This window comes from Bufo bufo, chromosome 3, assembly GCF_905171765.1.
Source record: "Bufo bufo chromosome 3, aBufBuf1.1, whole genome shotgun sequence".
Taxonomy (NCBI): domain Eukaryota; kingdom Metazoa; phylum Chordata; class Amphibia; order Anura; family Bufonidae; genus Bufo; species Bufo bufo.
This window is the reverse complement of record NC_053391.1, coordinates 565,662,356-565,678,995: the sequence shown is the minus strand read 5'-3', so window position 1 is coordinate 565,678,995 and position 16,640 is coordinate 565,662,356. Positions and strand designations below refer to the sequence as shown.

The 16,640-nt window shown below is 43.2% G+C and overlaps 1 protein-coding gene across 1 annotated transcript in view; it reads left to right on the top strand.

Moving 5' to 3' along the window:
* Positions 1-16,198, top strand: part of LOC120996005 (SAP domain containing ribonucleoprotein) — a 176,105-nt gene extending 159,907 nt beyond the window's left edge. The window contains exons 10-11 of the mRNA XM_040425600.1: positions 12,531-12,614; positions 16,044-16,198. Coding sequence (XP_040281534.1) covers positions 12,531-12,614; positions 16,044-16,085 — 126 coding nt within the window. The 3' untranslated portion in view covers positions 16,086-16,198. The remainder of the gene's footprint in view (positions 1-12,530; positions 12,615-16,043) is intronic.
* Positions 16,199-16,640: the final 442 nt, after the last annotated feature.

The following is a 16,640-nucleotide window of genomic DNA, read 5'->3' as shown; positions in this document are numbered from 1 at the left end:
AAGCAAAATGGTTTTAAGGGGCTGATCACTTTTACAATGTGTTACAACACAATGCATTGTAACTAAGTATTAGGGCTTGTTCACACGAACGTCTGCTGCGGTTCGCAAATTGAATGGGGTCCGCGATCCGTACGTTCCGCAAAAAGAGAACAAGTTCTATTTTTTTTTTTTTTTTTTTAGGCAACGGTACCTACGCGGAAGTACTCTGTAATGTTTCCGTGGGGTTCCGTTCTGCACCGCATCTCCGGATTTGCGGACCCATTCAAGTAAATGGGTCCGCATCCGTGATGCGGAATGCACACGGCCGGTGCCCAGTATGCGGGCCGCTATATGGCCACGGGAGCACTATTGCCGTGTGAATAAGCCTTTACCATGACAATTTGACTAGGAGACCCAGCCTGGGCCGGATCCCATTACAGTCGATGGGGTCTTTCAGTGAACGGCGGTATCCATTTAATGGCAATGTGAACCTACCCTAAGGCTAGTTTCACACTAGCAGCAAGCAGTTCCTCTAACGGAACAGCCTGCCGAAGTGTATCGCATCCGGCACAGCCGGAAACTGCTGCAGGAGTCAATGTGCTCCAATGGGGAAATGTAGTATCCAGCTATGCTGTTCCTCTACCTCAGTGTTTCCCTACCAGTGTGCCTCCAGCTGTTGCAAAACTACAACTCCCAGCATGCCCAGACAGCCTTTGGCTGTGCGGGCATGCTGGGAGTTGTAGTTTTGCAACAGCTGAGGGCACACTGGTTGGGAAACACTGCTCTACCTGAACTGTTTAGTGCTAATGTGAATCTAGGCTGAGCGACAACATCATTGCTAACATCATGTCTACAGTATAACCCAGCAGTGAGTTTATTAGAAGAAAAAGATCAAACCTGACATGGAAAAAATTTACTATACAAGTGCTACTGCCACATGGTGGGTACCCCAATCCATCCTACTGTTCTGTGTTGCGTTACTTCACTGGTAAGATCTATATGTGATCTGTGTATGTACGGTATATGAAGTTGAGCTGCTTAATCACACGCACCTTGCACGAGCCACATATGTGTGTGGCCTTATCACCAAAAGCACCAAATTAGGGCTGCAGCTAACGATTATTTGAATAATCGATTAGTTGTCGATAATTTCATTGATTAATCAGGAAAAAACACCAAAATGACAAAAAAGGGGTTTATATGACCTTACTTGAAAAATTATGTTCAAAGGCCATATTAAAACAAATTTAGGAGTTACATAATTATAAAAATTTTGCATTACAATGTAAAAAAAGACATGTTATGGGGGATCTGTGGATGACACTGTTATGGGGGATCTGTGGATGACACTGTTATGGGGGATCTGTGGATGACACTGTTATGGGGGATCTGTGGATGACACTGTTATAGGGGATCTGTGGATGACACTTATGGGGGATCTGTGGATGACACTGTTATGGGGGATCTGTGGATGACACTGTTATGGGGGATCTGTGGATGACACTGTTATGGGGGATCTGTGGATGACTCTGTTATGGGGGATCTGTGGATGACTCTGTTATGGGGGATCTGTGGATGGCACTGTTATGGGGGATCTGTGGATGGCACTGTTATGGGGGATCTGTGGATGGCACTGTTATGGGGGATCTGTGGATGGCACTGTTATGGGGGATCTGTGGATGGCACTGTTATGGGGGATCTGTGGATGGCACTGTTATGGGGGATCTGTGGATGGCACTGTTATGGGGGATCTGTGGATGGCACTGTTATGGGGGATCTGTGGATGGCACTGTTATGGGGGATCTGTGGATGGCACTGTTATGGGGGATCTGTGGATGGCACTGTTATGGGGGATCTGTGGATGGCACTGTTATGGGGAGGGGGGATCTGTGGATGGCACTGTTATGGGGAGGGGGATCTGTGGATGGCACTGTTATGGGGAGGGGGATCTGTGGATGGCACTGTTATGGGGAGGGGGATCTGTGGATGGCACGGTTATGGGGAGGGGGATCTGTGGATGGCATGGTTATGGGGAGGGGGATCTGTAAGAGGCAGAGCAGGCGGCGGCATAACGTCACTCACGTGACGCGCCTGCTCCGTCCACTTTATGAATGAAGCAGGCGCGTCACGTGAGTAAGTGACGTAACGCCGCCGCCCGCTCTGCCTGTTACCGGAGCTTCATTGTAAGTTAGTAAAGATGCGCTGATTTAAAGTTGAAGTAAAAGTTACTGCTGGTTAAGGACCCTGACCGCCCGCTCCCGGCCCGCATAGCAATGAATCGGCTGATTATTCGATAACTGGATCGAATATTATCGATAACTTTGATTAATCGTTGCAGCCCTAAACCAAATTTCCCTGTAAATCCATTCATGAACATAGACACAATTAGTATGAAAATGACTTGCAAGGCTACCACATTTTATCTCTATATATTAAAGGGGTTATCAGGGTAAAGAGAACAATAACCTATCCTCAGGGTAGGCCATTATCATCACATTGGCGGGGGTCAGCTGTTGCAGGGAGCCGCTGCGTGCTTCCGGTAGCTTTCCAAGCACAGCGCCGTACATTTTATAGTGGCTGCACTTGCTATTGCAGTTCAGCCCCATTTACTTGGATGGGCCTGAGCTGCAACTAGGCCATGTGACCAATGTATGGCCTAAGAGGAGGCTGCACTGCTTCACAGACCACCCAGCCTTTTCTAGAACCCCCACAGATCAGCTTTTAGAAGTCTGGTCCTTGCCGATAAGATAGATCATCAATAGTAATTCCCAGATAACCCCTTTAATTGTAAATTCTTAACACGGACATAAGTATGATGTCTGCTGTACACCAGGTACCTCAAATATGTAATAAAGCGTGGATGCTAAACCTGCGACCCTCCAGCTGTTGCAAAACTACAACTCCCAGCATACTCTAATAGCTTTAAGCTGCCCAGGCATGCTGGGCATGCAGCTTGGGCATCCCTGTAATAAAGCAATATGGGACACACATCATGACTGTGAGCCTGTCATGAGCTGTGATTAATCAAGTATTTGAATGCTTCACAACTCGGCAAGAGCCTCACCGCTTGTTATTGTGGCCACAATTGTTCTCCCTAGAATTCATTTCAGACAAATGTTAAATATTTCTAACTGGTTTTTAGTTTGGACACTAGAAACATATATGTTTGGTTGGAAACAAAATTTTACCCATAGTACTCCGTTCACTTAAATGAAGTCTGTTTCAACGGGCGGGTGCTGTTATTGATGCAGTAGAATGATATGTAAGAATTCCCATTAGTATTTGCCCCATAAGATGCAGTGACATTTTCTTCCACTTTGGCGAAAAATACAATGGATGTCCTGGTAAATTTCACACTATTTGGGGTCCTTGGGTGGCTAGTTCTTAGGCTACACTAGCGTTCGGAGCGGAGCGTTTCATCAGACGGATCCGCTCCGATAATGCAGACGTTTGCATCCGTTCAGAACGGATCCGTCTGCATTATAACTTAGAAAATTTTCTAAGTGTGAAAGTAGCCTGAGCGGATCTGTTCAGACTTTACATTGAAAGTCAATGGGGAACGGATCTGCTTGAAGATTGAGCCATATGGTGTCATCTTCAAGCAGATCCGTCCCCATTGACTTCCATTATAAGTCTGGACGGATCCGCTCGCCTCCGCACGGCCAGGCGGACACCCGAACGCTGCAAGCAGCGTTCAGGTGTCCGCTCACTGAGCTGAGCGGAGGCTGAGCGCTGGCAGGCGGGATGCATTCTCAGTGGATCCGCCTCCACTGAGAATGCATTGGGGCCGGACGGCTGCGTTCAGGGCCGCTCGTGAGCCCCTTCAAACGGAGCGCTTGAGCGGACACCTGAACGCAGGTGTGAAAGTAGCCTTACACCAATACAGAGTTACTGACCTCATAGGCTGTCTTTTGAATATTCTTCCTTATTTCCTTTTTTTCTGGTGATTTTACTGTCCATTTCCCCCTTCCTATTTTTCCCTCCTCTTCTTCCTAATATTAGGGCTCTTTTTTTTTTTTTTTTTTCTTCCATATTTTATTACTTCCCTAGATAATAGTATATTTGTAAAAATGTCAGTTGCGGAGGCACTGTGTTGGAATGGCCTAGCAAGGAATTTACCAGTTTACCCACCTCCACATAGTGTGTCAGACTGTCAACAAATTTGTTGCCTTTTGGGGAGGGGGGGGGGGGAGACTCCTCCATAATTCTTTATTCTTCTCAGACTTGTTTTTAATTTAGATTTTCCATATATTTTTTTCATCAATGTTCTCTTACACATCTCCAGTCCCTACCTCAATCTAGTTATTTTACTATAAAGTATCTACCACAAGAATGCTTTCCCCATATTCCATATGATATTTTGTGAGCCCAGTCCGGACAATGAATTTGGGTAACTCATTCTGAATTTTTTGATGGCTCTCTAAAAGAGCCAGACAGTAAGGATTGATTTTATTTATTTCTTTTGTGAGGGGTTATGTTCAATTCAACTGGAACCAAAGCAATATTAAGAGGCATTTTAAGTTAAGTAATTAAGTAAATTTTCAGTGCATCTGCAGACTGTTCCTTCCTGCTTCACAGTGAATCTATCAAAGCTTCAATGACATCTTGTTCTGTTGCCCTATACTTTTCTATTACTTGGGGAGAGCAGGACAAACACACCTTTTGTGGAGCTTAGCTCATCAGTAGTGTGAACATCCAATTTTATTCTACCAGATTTTGCTCTGAGAAGTGCTAAGGGTAGGGCTTCACTGTGAATAATCTCCGCTGTCACTCAGAGAGGAGGGACTGTAATGCAGTTCACTGCATTAGTCTCTCCTCTCTGAGTGACAGCTGTAGCTGCCTCCTGGTTTGATGCTCCAGCTGTCATTCAGAGCAGATGAAAGGGTCTGTTAAGCAGCGCAATGCAGAGATCACTAAACAGTGAAGCCCCACCACCAGGCACTTGCTGAAGAAAAATCAGGCAGAATAAAAGTTCATATTCTCACTACTTTTGATGTGGTGGGTTCCTACTGCTTTACCCAACCTAGTGATTTTGTTTTTTGAGATTTAACCTAGGCCCCAGCGATGCAAGGCACCAGTGCTAACCACTGAACCACCGTGCTACTTGTATCGTTTTTCTTGCGTTTATCTTTGTACTATTTTGCAGTATATACGACTTTAGATCGTTTTTAATTTAGCTTTTCTGTCTCATTACAAAAAAAGGAAATAATTCTGCCTGCTTTTGGGGTTTTTATTGTGGAGTGCTCTGTACAGGAAAGATGACTCCTTTATTCTGCTGTGCAGTATAATTACAAAGATACATATACTTTTTTTTTTTTTTTTTTTTTGTGGTGCTGGGCCTCATAGGCTTATGTAGCTGGCATGCCCTGAGGCTTTTGTAAAGCTTCAGGCTACTATAGCCACATTTGGCACCCCACAATCTCATCACAGTGAGCTGATGGGTTCAGAGAGGGAGCTTCCTCTGTAAACCCCGTAGATGCAGTGGGCAGCATTGACCACAGCATCTAAGGGGTTAATCCGCCAGCATCTGTTTTCAGCGATGCTGGCAGATACAGCAGGGGCCAGCTATCTGTAACAGCCAGCCCCCTGCCCTTGAGCATGCGGGCACAACTCCTGTGCCAACCCAGTCCCCGCACTCTAATAGTACAGCACGAGTAATCCGAGCTGTGTGGTATGCCGAAGGTCTGGAATTGTTTAGAGGTTGGAAACTGCAAGATGGGACTAAGCGCTTGCCCCCGATGGCTGGGTTTATGAAAACAGCCCAGCAGGCTGGAGCTCAGCTGTGGTCACACAGGAAGGTAATGAATGGCCTTGCGGCACTATTTATTTGGATTCCCTACCATCATGTTGTATCTATTTGTTTTTTTTAATCATGAATAATAAAAATTTGTCTATTGTACTAAAAAATAATTTTCAATAATTTTTTGTTGGGAAGAGATATATTTGTTGAGTGTTCCTGTGAGGTTTGGCGAGGTTATTGCAGGATCTTTTTTGGTTCTATATGCAAGATGGGACTAAGCGATTGCCCCTGCTGGCTGGGCTTATGAAAACAGCCCAGCAGGCTGGAGCTCAGCTGTTTCCTTAACACCTGTTATAGTGAATGAGTGCTGTGCAAACAGTGGAGCGCTAATCCACTCTGCAGATTCCATAAGTTCGGCTTTTAGTCCTATCTCGCTGTGGAACAAGCGGGATGGGATAACCCCTTTTAAAGAGGAATAAAACCCTGAAAAAAAGAACATTTTAAAAAATACAATTAATACATAATGCGCACACAGTTATGTCCACAATGTGCTCCCTCAACTGCAGTTTGATAGATCTTGCAGACAAAACTTTTTCCTTCCCCAGCTCTTCTCTTCAGCAACAGAACGGGTAAATAAATGTTTCGGACGTCACATACACGCTGAATTTGAAGTTCAGGAGAGATTTTGGGTTAGCCAGCCACATTGAAGTCAGCCACTTTCTTCCCCATTCCTCTGAGAGCTATCATCTGTCCTGCAGCCTTTTCAACTTGCTAATTCCACTCCAGCCAATTTCATTTCACCCCATTTACCCACTGAGACAGAGCTCAGCAGAGCAGAGAAGAGGTGAAGGACCTTCAAGCACCTGCGTAATGTCACGATGTGGGCGGAGCTCCTGTGCTGTAGGTTAGTGGTAGTGCGAGAGGTTAGTCACTAGAGAGGAAGATCTGATAGTTTTCTGACAGAACACATTTTTCTCTCGCTGATTGTTACAAACTGTTGTCTGGGTTATATTTGTACATATTTGAATGGGGAAGAGGATTTATCTTGGTAGATTTAGTATACTGTAGTCCATTACAGTGCCATGTGGTTGTAACCCAGTTTTCCCAGTATCCGAAAAGGGCAGCCTTACTTGGCTTTCCCACTATTTCGTGGGAGGGAAATTTATCATGTCATTTAGCATTCTACAGTCTATTACAGTTGTACATGGTGGTAACCCAGCTTTCCTATGGCCTTGAAGGGCAAATCTGCCTAGCTGTGGCACTATTTAGGAATGGGGAGTGGTATTTATTTTGCTAGATTTAGTATCCTATAGTTATTACAGTTCCACATGGTTGTAACTAAATCTATTTTGTACTTATTTTTAACTAGGAGATTCATTCCAACAAAATGGCCACTCATACTATGTATGTAGACAAAAGTTATCAAGAGTAAACCCAGTCCCCTCCTCCTATACCTCTTGGCTCACGTGCACTAGCATCAGAGAGGAAGAGGGATTGGGAAGTGGACATGGCTGCAGCCTGAGAAAACAATGCACTTCTTTTGTTATATTTGTCATGGTTTGCAATGGATACCTGACAAAACTTTTTTTTTTTTTTTTTTTGTGTGTTTGGATTCTGACTTTAGTTCCTTTTTAAGTATAAGGGTCCATTCACACGTCCGTTGTTTCTTTCCTGATCTGTTCCGTTTTTGCGGAACAGATCTGGACCAGTTCTGTACCCATTCATTTTCAATGGGTCCTGAAAAAAATCGGACAGCTCAATGTCTGATTTTTTTTTTTTCAGGACCTATTGAAAATGAATGGGTACAGAACTGGTCCAGATCTGTTCCACAAAAAACAGAACAGATCAGGAAAGAAACGACGGACGTGTGAATGGACCCTAAAGCCGTTTTATTTATTATGAGCTGCTGTTTACCTTAGCATAAATTATTTTAGTTTGTTTATTTTAAAATGCTTGTTCCTTATAAGATGATAATGAAGCGTTGCTTGTTCTTTGCCTTTTGTCTGCTTGAAACATTTCCTTTAGTCAGGCTTCATGTGTTGACCCCAGCTTATTGGGATTTTTGTATACCTTTGCTACTTGTCATCTGTTTTTAATGACTTGTCATTTTATTTCTGTTGCTTAACTAGCCTTGATGTGACACATGCTTCATAACTAGAGATGGTTTTTATCTCTGCCATATCCACTTTCTATATAAATTTATGGAAGGTTTTGTTGAGCGAACATGTATTTAACAGGAAAAAGTAACCAGTACTCACATGGATGAAAGCTACCAGCCAGAGGAATAGCATGGAGAGAGAGTACCTAAAAGAAAAGCCATCTGACACTTCATTGAGGGAGGTCACTGTCCCTAGCAGCTGCATGTTGCCCATGGGTGTACTTGAGCATAACCTGGGGCAGAAACAGGGAAAGGGTGAAGTATAGTGGGAGAGAGGATTTGATAAATGCCTGGCCTGCTGGCTTTTGGATAGGGGTAATTTGGCTCAGATGGGCTTCAGCAGCCCATGAATCAAAAGCTGTCAGTATAAGACTAAAGATGGAGTGAGGAGCATTGTAAGTGTGCCTCTTTGTGACCCCAGCTGCTCTAGAGGTCAAAAGGATTGATAATTCAGAATGCTTGATTTAGTGGAGTAGTCAGGAGTGCATGCTGGAAGGTGGAGAGAAGTCTTATAAGTGGTGTGTTCATACACATGAAAAATACAGCATGGAGGTATGGTGACATGTCCTTCTCTGTTAACACATTCACCAGTGACTCTTTCTGTACAAACTGTATATAATTTTAAATTTTGCTTTGATGCCATGTTAACTTGTTGATTAACATCAGCATTTCAAGGCAGCTTTGTCTTTTCCTAGACACTTGTTAGACTCTAAGAAATGGATGTTATATAGAATCATACCAGCTCTGTACTGGCATTTGTATCAGATATCTTAAAGGGACTCTGTCACCACTTTCTAACCCCCCCTTTTAAAAGTATTGTTATCTCCATGGCGCCCCTGTGATTACAAAGGTGTTGTTAGAAGATAAATTTGCCGTCTCCTTTTGATAAAAAGAGCTTTTATCTAACCTGTCAATCTTCTTGATAAGGTGCCCAGGGCGTTTCTGTTGGTCTCAAGCTGCCGCCCGCCGCTGTTGGTGCCCAGCTCCTCCCCTGATGCTTTCAGCGCCGCCTGAATGTAATGAAATACGCCTCCGGCTCTCGCTCAGTGCCCCCTCCTCCTTTTCAAAGATCCCGCGCGTGCGCACAGGCCTGTGCCTGATGCGCCCGTGCGGACATTTACAATCAGCCTCATTGAGCGAAGTGCGCATGCGCGCACTTCGCTCAATGAGGCTGATTGTAAATGTCTGCACGGGCGCATCAGGCACAGGCCTGTGCGCACGCGCGGGATCTTTGAAAAGGAGGAGGGGGCACTGAGCGAGAGCCGGAGGCGTATTTCATTACATTCAGGCGGCGCTGAAAGCATCAGGGGAGGAGCTGGGCACCAACAGCAGCGGCGGCGGGCGGCAGCTTGAGACCAACAGAAACGCCCTGGGCACCTTATCAAGAAGATTGACAGGTTAGATAAAAGCTCTTTTTATCAAAAGGAGACAGCAAATTTATCTTCTAACAACACCTTTGTAATCACAGGGGCGCCATGGAGATAACAATACTTTTAAAAGGGGGGGTTAGAAAGTGGTGACAGAGTCCCTTTAAGCTATTTTCACACTGGCGTTTCTGGGTCCGCTTGTGAGATCCATTTCAGAGCTCTCACAAGCGGCTCAAAACGGATCAGTTCAGCCCCAATGCATTCTGAATGGATAAGGATCCATTCAGAATGCATCAATTTGGCTGCGTTTGGTCTCCGTTGCGTTTTTTAGACGGTCTTTAAAACGCAGCTTGCAGCGTTTTGGTGACCGTCTGACGATGCAGAGCCAAACGGATCCGTCATGACTTACAATGTAAGTCAATGGGGATGGATCCGTTTTCACTGACACAATATGGTGCAATTGAAAACGGATTCGTCCCCCATTTACTTTCAATGTAAGTCAAGACGGATCCGTTTTGACTATTTTTTTAATGAATAATGCAAATGGATCCGTTATAAATGGATACAAGCGTTTGCATTATCGGTGCAGATCCGGCTGTGCAGATACAAGACAGATCTGCACCAAACGCAAGTGTGAAAGTAGCCTTAGAATTAGGGATGTCCCGATACCAGTATCGGTATCGGGGCCGATACCGGACATTTGCACGAGTACTTGAACTCGTGCAAATGTCGCCGATACCTCATGGCCCTAGATCAGCGGTGGCGGAGGCGTGTCCCATCTTCTTCCGGGCGGCGGCTGCAGCAGCGGCGTGTTCCATCTTCTCTTCCTGTCGGCGGTGGCGCTGCTCCCAGCTGATCAGCGTGGGGATGGCAGCTAATATTATACACCTGGGGACATGCTGGCCTGGCTGCGGCAGGAGGAGGCCGCCTCTGGCTGGGGTTCTGGATATTATCCTCAGGGGACTGCAAGAAGCCCGGCCGGAGGTGGAGAGATGGCAGGAGCTGCCGGAGCCCAGTTACTGCAGTCCATTCTTATGTCTGCCAGCCACATCTGATTCTGAGAAAGCTGTGTGACAGCCAATATGGCCGCCTCTCATAAGCAGAGCCATCAAGAGCAGAAGTGGGAGGAGCTGGCATTGAGAACTTCAGGGAAAGTGGGTGACAACCCCTGTGACTGCTGTGATGCTGGCTGCTGTGGTTGTCACCAAGGATCTACCAGACTGGGAGCACTCATACAGTCTGTGACTACTCAGTCGCCTTCATTATGCTGGCCATTAAAGGGGTTGTCACAGATTTATGCCGGAAATATGTAATGAAGTAAAGAATATCGGAGAGGTCACGTGGCCAGGTGGGTTTGATGCATGAAATGGAGAAGAAATCCAGTTAATTTCTCTCCATTTCATGTTAAAACAGACAAACGGTGAATAATAAAATAAGGTGGTGGTGGGGGCAATGGGCATATAATAGTGATCCCCAACCAGTGTGCCTCCAGCTGTTGCAAAACTACACCTCCCCAGCATGCCTGCACAGCCAAAAGCTGTGCGGGCATGCTGGGAGTTGTAGTTTTGCAACAGCTGGAGGCACATTGGTTGGGAAGCACTGTTATATGCCCATTTATTAATTTATTAACCCTTGTACAAAGGAAAAGTAAAGCAGTTGTCCATAGCAACCAAATTCCAGCTTTAATTTCTTTCATTGCTATCAGCAACTGCGCCGCTGTTATTATTGGTATCGGTAATTGGTATCGGTGAGTACTTAAATAAAAGTATCGGTACTCGTACTCTGTCTTAAAAAAATGGTATCGGGACATCCCTACTTAGAATAATGATAAATGTTTGCTATTACCAGTGGATGTAAACCATAGTAGTGGGTAAAGGGTTACTTTTGGTGAAAAGATCATGTATTCTTTAGAGTGGTGTTTCTCAACTCCAGTTCTCAAGGAAACCCAGAGGATCATAATTTTGAGTTTCCTTAATTCGGTACTGGTATATTAGTCAGGGGAAGCCTGGTGGCAAAACATGTAGGGTGAGTGTGGTAGCTACACTTAGTGGCCTATATATTGTCCTTATTTTTAGTCTGTGTTGGACAACTGTTAGGACTTATGTATATTAAGGCATACTTTGTGGTAGTGGACAGATCATATGAGATTGTGTATGCCCTCTTAATGTGGATATAATTATTGCTAGCCTTGTTCCAGTGGTCCCTCGCTTATTTTTTTCACCAATGTTGCATGGGCTCTTTCTCTGTTTTTTAATATGATGATTAAATAAAGAACATATTGTTTTATGGCGATTTTGGACTATAAATGATTTTTGGGTATACACAATTATTTTGTAGGAGTTGTTTGATGCATGTGGCCTTTATAGGTCAGGTAATATAGGTGTACAAAAATAAAGTAGTTTTTAAAGCTGAGTAATATTATAATAACATTTGTCAGTTTAAAGGGATTCTGTCATGACATTTTAGGCCTATAACCTAAACATATGGCCAGGTCCCTACTAATACCCTGAATCCGAAACTGACCTTATTAAATCTTCCTGTGGCTCTATGAGCACATAAAACTGGTTTTTATAACCTGTTATTCACCTACCTAAGGTGCCCAAGGGGACGCTTCATACAGAGTGCCCGGCTGCACCCATCTCCGTCTGGTGCCCAGCGCCGCCTTCCCAGTTGAAATCGCCGCCTTCCTCACCTCAGCCCCGCCTCCGCAATCGTCCGGTCCCTCAGCTTATGCCTAGTGCGCACGCGCGGGATCTGGCAGAGGGGAATAACAGGTTATAAAAACCAGTTTTATGTGCTAATAGAGCCACAGGCACATTTAATAAGGACCCTTTCGGATTCAGGTTATTAGTACGGACCTGGCCATATGTTTAGGTTATAGGTCTCAAATCTCATGACAGAATCCATTTAAGTCTACAGTCACACAGCCGTATTAGTTTTCTGGTTTGCAAATCGCGTATCTGCAAAATACAAATGTGGTCCGTGTGCATCCCTCACTTCTCGTGGTCCCCCTTGTAAAAATGCCTATTCTTGTCCACAAAACAGACAAGATTAGGACTTGTCCTATAATTAGCTACACGGATGCAGGCAGCACACAGATGGCATTTTTGCAGACATAGAAATTAATGGGTTCGCGTGCAATTCGCAATAAATGCGGATGGGGTGTGAAATAACCGTAATGACTCATTTTTCGTACGTGTTTTAATAGTTTTGTTTCTATTGTATTACAAATGTACTTGTCTTCAGAGTTTAATCATATTTTCTAATTTTTCTGTCCAACTAACAGGGTGAAGATGATGAGAAACTTAAGAAGAGAAAAGAGCGTTTTGGCATAGTTACGAACTCCGCTTCTGTTACTGATGATGTTGAGGTAAACCTGGCATAAGTAGGAATTTGATGATTTTGTAAAAAATGTATGTTCTGACTTCAAAATATAATTGAAGCCCTGTAAGTTGAAGGTGTTGTCCAAAATAATTTTAAATCTCTAACAAGCCTCCCCACTGCTCCTTTCACCGGTGTTATTCTGTGCACCACTGGTCTGGTGGTCCTGCTGCTGCCTGTTTACAATATGTGACCACTGCAGCCAATTATTTTGTCTTTATTTATACAAGTACTTTTTTCTATTTTATTGTACAAATCTTGTTCCCCATAAGGTCATCTGAGACATTTGGGGACATTCTAACTAGACGGTTTTTAGTATTACTGATTTATCCTGTAACTGGGACTGACATTGGCCCCAGTTACAGGTTAAATGTAGCCTCCGAAGCCGCCCACCAGAGCTGATTTGGGTCTCCTTACACCCAGAAACTCCTGCAGTCACTCGGAAATCACATGATTGCTGTGATGGCAGGAGGAACTATTATGGCGATTTCCTGATCTGTATACTGTATGACGCTCCTTGAACGATGGGTAAGCTTGGGACAGTAATAATCCTCTGCCTTCTTTTTGAGGAGTCCGCCTGTTATTGACAACTATTTTCTGCAGCTGTACGATCTCTGTGCAGCTACAAACTCAGCAAGGACATAAGTTGTCCAGCTGTCCACAAATGAGAAAGTTCATTTATACTTTTTTTTTATTTTATTTTTTATTTTTTTTATTGTAACTTTTTTTCAAAGGTAAAATATTATTATAACGAAACCAGCAATATGCATTAGCTTTGTAAGCATAAAAAACATTCTCAATATGATAGGGATATAGACTTTTATTATGGGTTATTGTGTAAGAAAAAAAATATCTGTCTATTCCAAGATTCAAACCTAGGATTTTCTACCTGCAAACCTGAGCACTTACTATGTAGCTATAGTATTACCACAGAAAAGAATGGTTTATCTATGCTTAGAGAGCTAACACATTACTGGTTTTATTATAATTATACATTTTGCTTGTGAATAAAGCTGTAATATATGTATTAGCTTTCTAAGCATACCTCACTGTGGTACAAATGCAGTAAGTAGTGTATATAATATGTACATGCTAGGACACTGCTCTGCCCTCAGCATGCTGATGTCTAGCCTTGTTAATCAAGAGGAGGGGGGAGCTTGCGGAGCACAGGGGGTGTTACAATCATAGTTCCATGGTTGATACGGTTGAAAAAAAAGACATGAGTCCATGAAGTTCAACCAAGGGATGATTGGGGGGGGGGGGGGGGGGGCATTAATGTAATTTACTTTCAAGAATTCATCTAAACCCTTTTTAAAACTGCCCACTCACTGTTCCTTCTGTGACCACGTCCTGAGGAAGTCTATTCCACAGATTCACAGTTCTTACTGTAAAGAAGCTTTGATGCTTCTGGAGACTTTACTTTTTCTTCTCTAGTCAGAGGCAGTGCCCCCTTGTCTTTTGAGGGCATTTGACTTGGAACAGATTTTCACCAAATTTTTTGTATTGCCCATTTATATATTTGTATAGGTTAATCATGTCCCCCCCTTAGACGTCTCATCTCAAGACTTAATAAATAGAATTGTTTTAATCTTTCTTCATAACGAAGACCCTCCATGCCCCTTATCAGTTTAGTCGCTCTCCTCTGTAATTTTTCCAGCTGCAGTGCTCCAAGTATTCAGCCCAACCCCTGGTACTCCAACATGCTAATTTGCATATGAATAAAAGTACAGATATCTCTGCAGCTGTTTAGCATAGACACAAAGGAAAAGTATATTGTTTTAATCAGCATGATGAGCCCTATCTTTAAGTTATAATCTTTACTTTAGCCATTCAACATGTGTTGGAGTATGGCTTTACTTTCTTGCCTCGTTATTGACCTGGGCATGAACTGGTATACCCATCATTTGACATGTGATGGTTGTTAATCTTGGAACGCCACTTTTTAGCAGCCATCATTGTAAGGTGACAGTATTTACTGCCAATTGGCAATAAACTACAGCAACTCCTATCAAGCCATAACTTTATGAGAAAGTTGGAAAGACTTCTTTAATGAATACTAAGGTCAAGACGATGAATTGTTGTCTAGAATGATGATTGTTCTCCACACTACCCCAGCAAGGTTATTGCCACAGTTGGAACATGGTGGTTGTGCAGGCCGCAGGGGATCATCTTAACTGACTAGAACTGAATTTGTTCTTTATTCATTAATAGCCATGTGTTTTTTGGGTTACCATGCAACCAACAGGAATGATCCCCCGATAAACAGTTCTGTTCTAACCAGTTAATATTGAACCCACAGCAGCTTGCGCAAGTACGTAGTACTCTGCTCCATGGCACCTGCGTCCTAGCTGCTGGATGTTAACGCAGTGTGGACATAGCCCCACACTTGGGACTCCTGTTTGATATTTGAGCATGTTGCAGTTTCTCTGTTCTAGGTTCTTATGTGAGAGTATATTTCTTATAATGGATAAGACGTTTTAGTAGCCATAATCTAAGCATGTAACGCAAGGAGAGTATTTCTGAAACAGGCTCATCAATCTGTCATGTGTCATAACCCAGATGCGTTAAGAATTGAGCTTTGTAGATGCGCCTAACAAACCAGGAAAAATGCTGGTTCTTTTCATTGCTGTAGCAGTAAGAATGGAGATTCTCCTTTTAGGTCATTGTTCTAGATAGATAAAAATAAATAAAAAAGTTTAAAATATATCTTGTTCCTTTTTTACTTTTAAGAGTTAAGTTTGTTTCTGATTTTTAGCATTGTCTAAGCATTGCACTGGAGGTATGATGTATGCGAAGGAGATATGTGTATTTTGTATGAACCTCTGCAGGTGTAAATATTTGACAAACTTGCAGAAATTGAGTAAATGTATTCTGTAGTTTCCTATTAGATTGAAGATTCTAATGTGCAGCTCAACACAGCTGGAAGTAGAGTATGTGTTGGCAATGTAGCTCATGCATTGGCTTGTAAAACTTTGGAATGTGGGGTCAAATATGCACTTTTCATGACTCCTGGTTACCTTACACAAAAATGTAAGGGCTTCTGTCAGAAGTGTGAACTCTGTGCCACAGAGGCCATGTGCCTCCTAACAGCCTCAGGTGGGGGGAAGGCTGGCCAATTAGCCCCTATCGTGGGTCAAAGGGCACGTGGGAGCTGCGAAAGGTGGGGGATGTCAGAACAGGAAGCAGTGTCCATAAAGCGCTGTATGCCAGCTGTGTATTACTACCTCCAACTTCTTTACTACTGCTTTCAAATGGTCTGTGTACGTTAATGAAGAGGAGCAGCCAATGTATTTTTCTATTGAGCACACAGATATCGAACCCTTACTCTGCAAAATGTAGAGATCTCTATAAGCTGGTGGACAGGCAGCAGTTGTATATGTAGTTTTTCCACATTTCACATTTTTTCTTTTCATTCCAGGCAAAGAAGAGGAAAAGATCAGAACGGTTTGGCATTGTCTAGCACACCAACTTCCACTTACAGATTTGTTTTGTTGTGCATCACAAAAAGTATGAAAGAATCGATTTTTTGTTTTTTAACTTTTTAGGATTTGGGGGGGGTGGGCATGGGGAATTTAATAAACCAAACCCAAGATGATTCCTATTCTGGTGTGTTTCTTTAAGCAGCTATGCATAGGTAATGCACTGTACAGTATATTTTGGTGATAATTGATATAGTAAATTTACATAGTATTTTAAGACTTCATTCAGTCTACTGCACAAGAACACGATTACTTTTTATTTTTAAGCCAAATTGTACTTGTATTTTTCGATATTCAGTGACTTTCTGTATGAAGTATAGGTACCTTGTTGCTATTCCTTCTTTGAGTATATGATGGAATTCACGAGGAGGATGTTAACAATGCTTTTCTATTTCAGTGTTGGAAGTAGGCTGGCACTAATTACAAATGGACTTTTTATACATCTGGGAATTCATTGCTTTACAACACTGACCTCATTCAAGCTTTATCCCGCATTCTTCCCCTTCATCCACACACCCTTAGGCCTAATGCTGAAT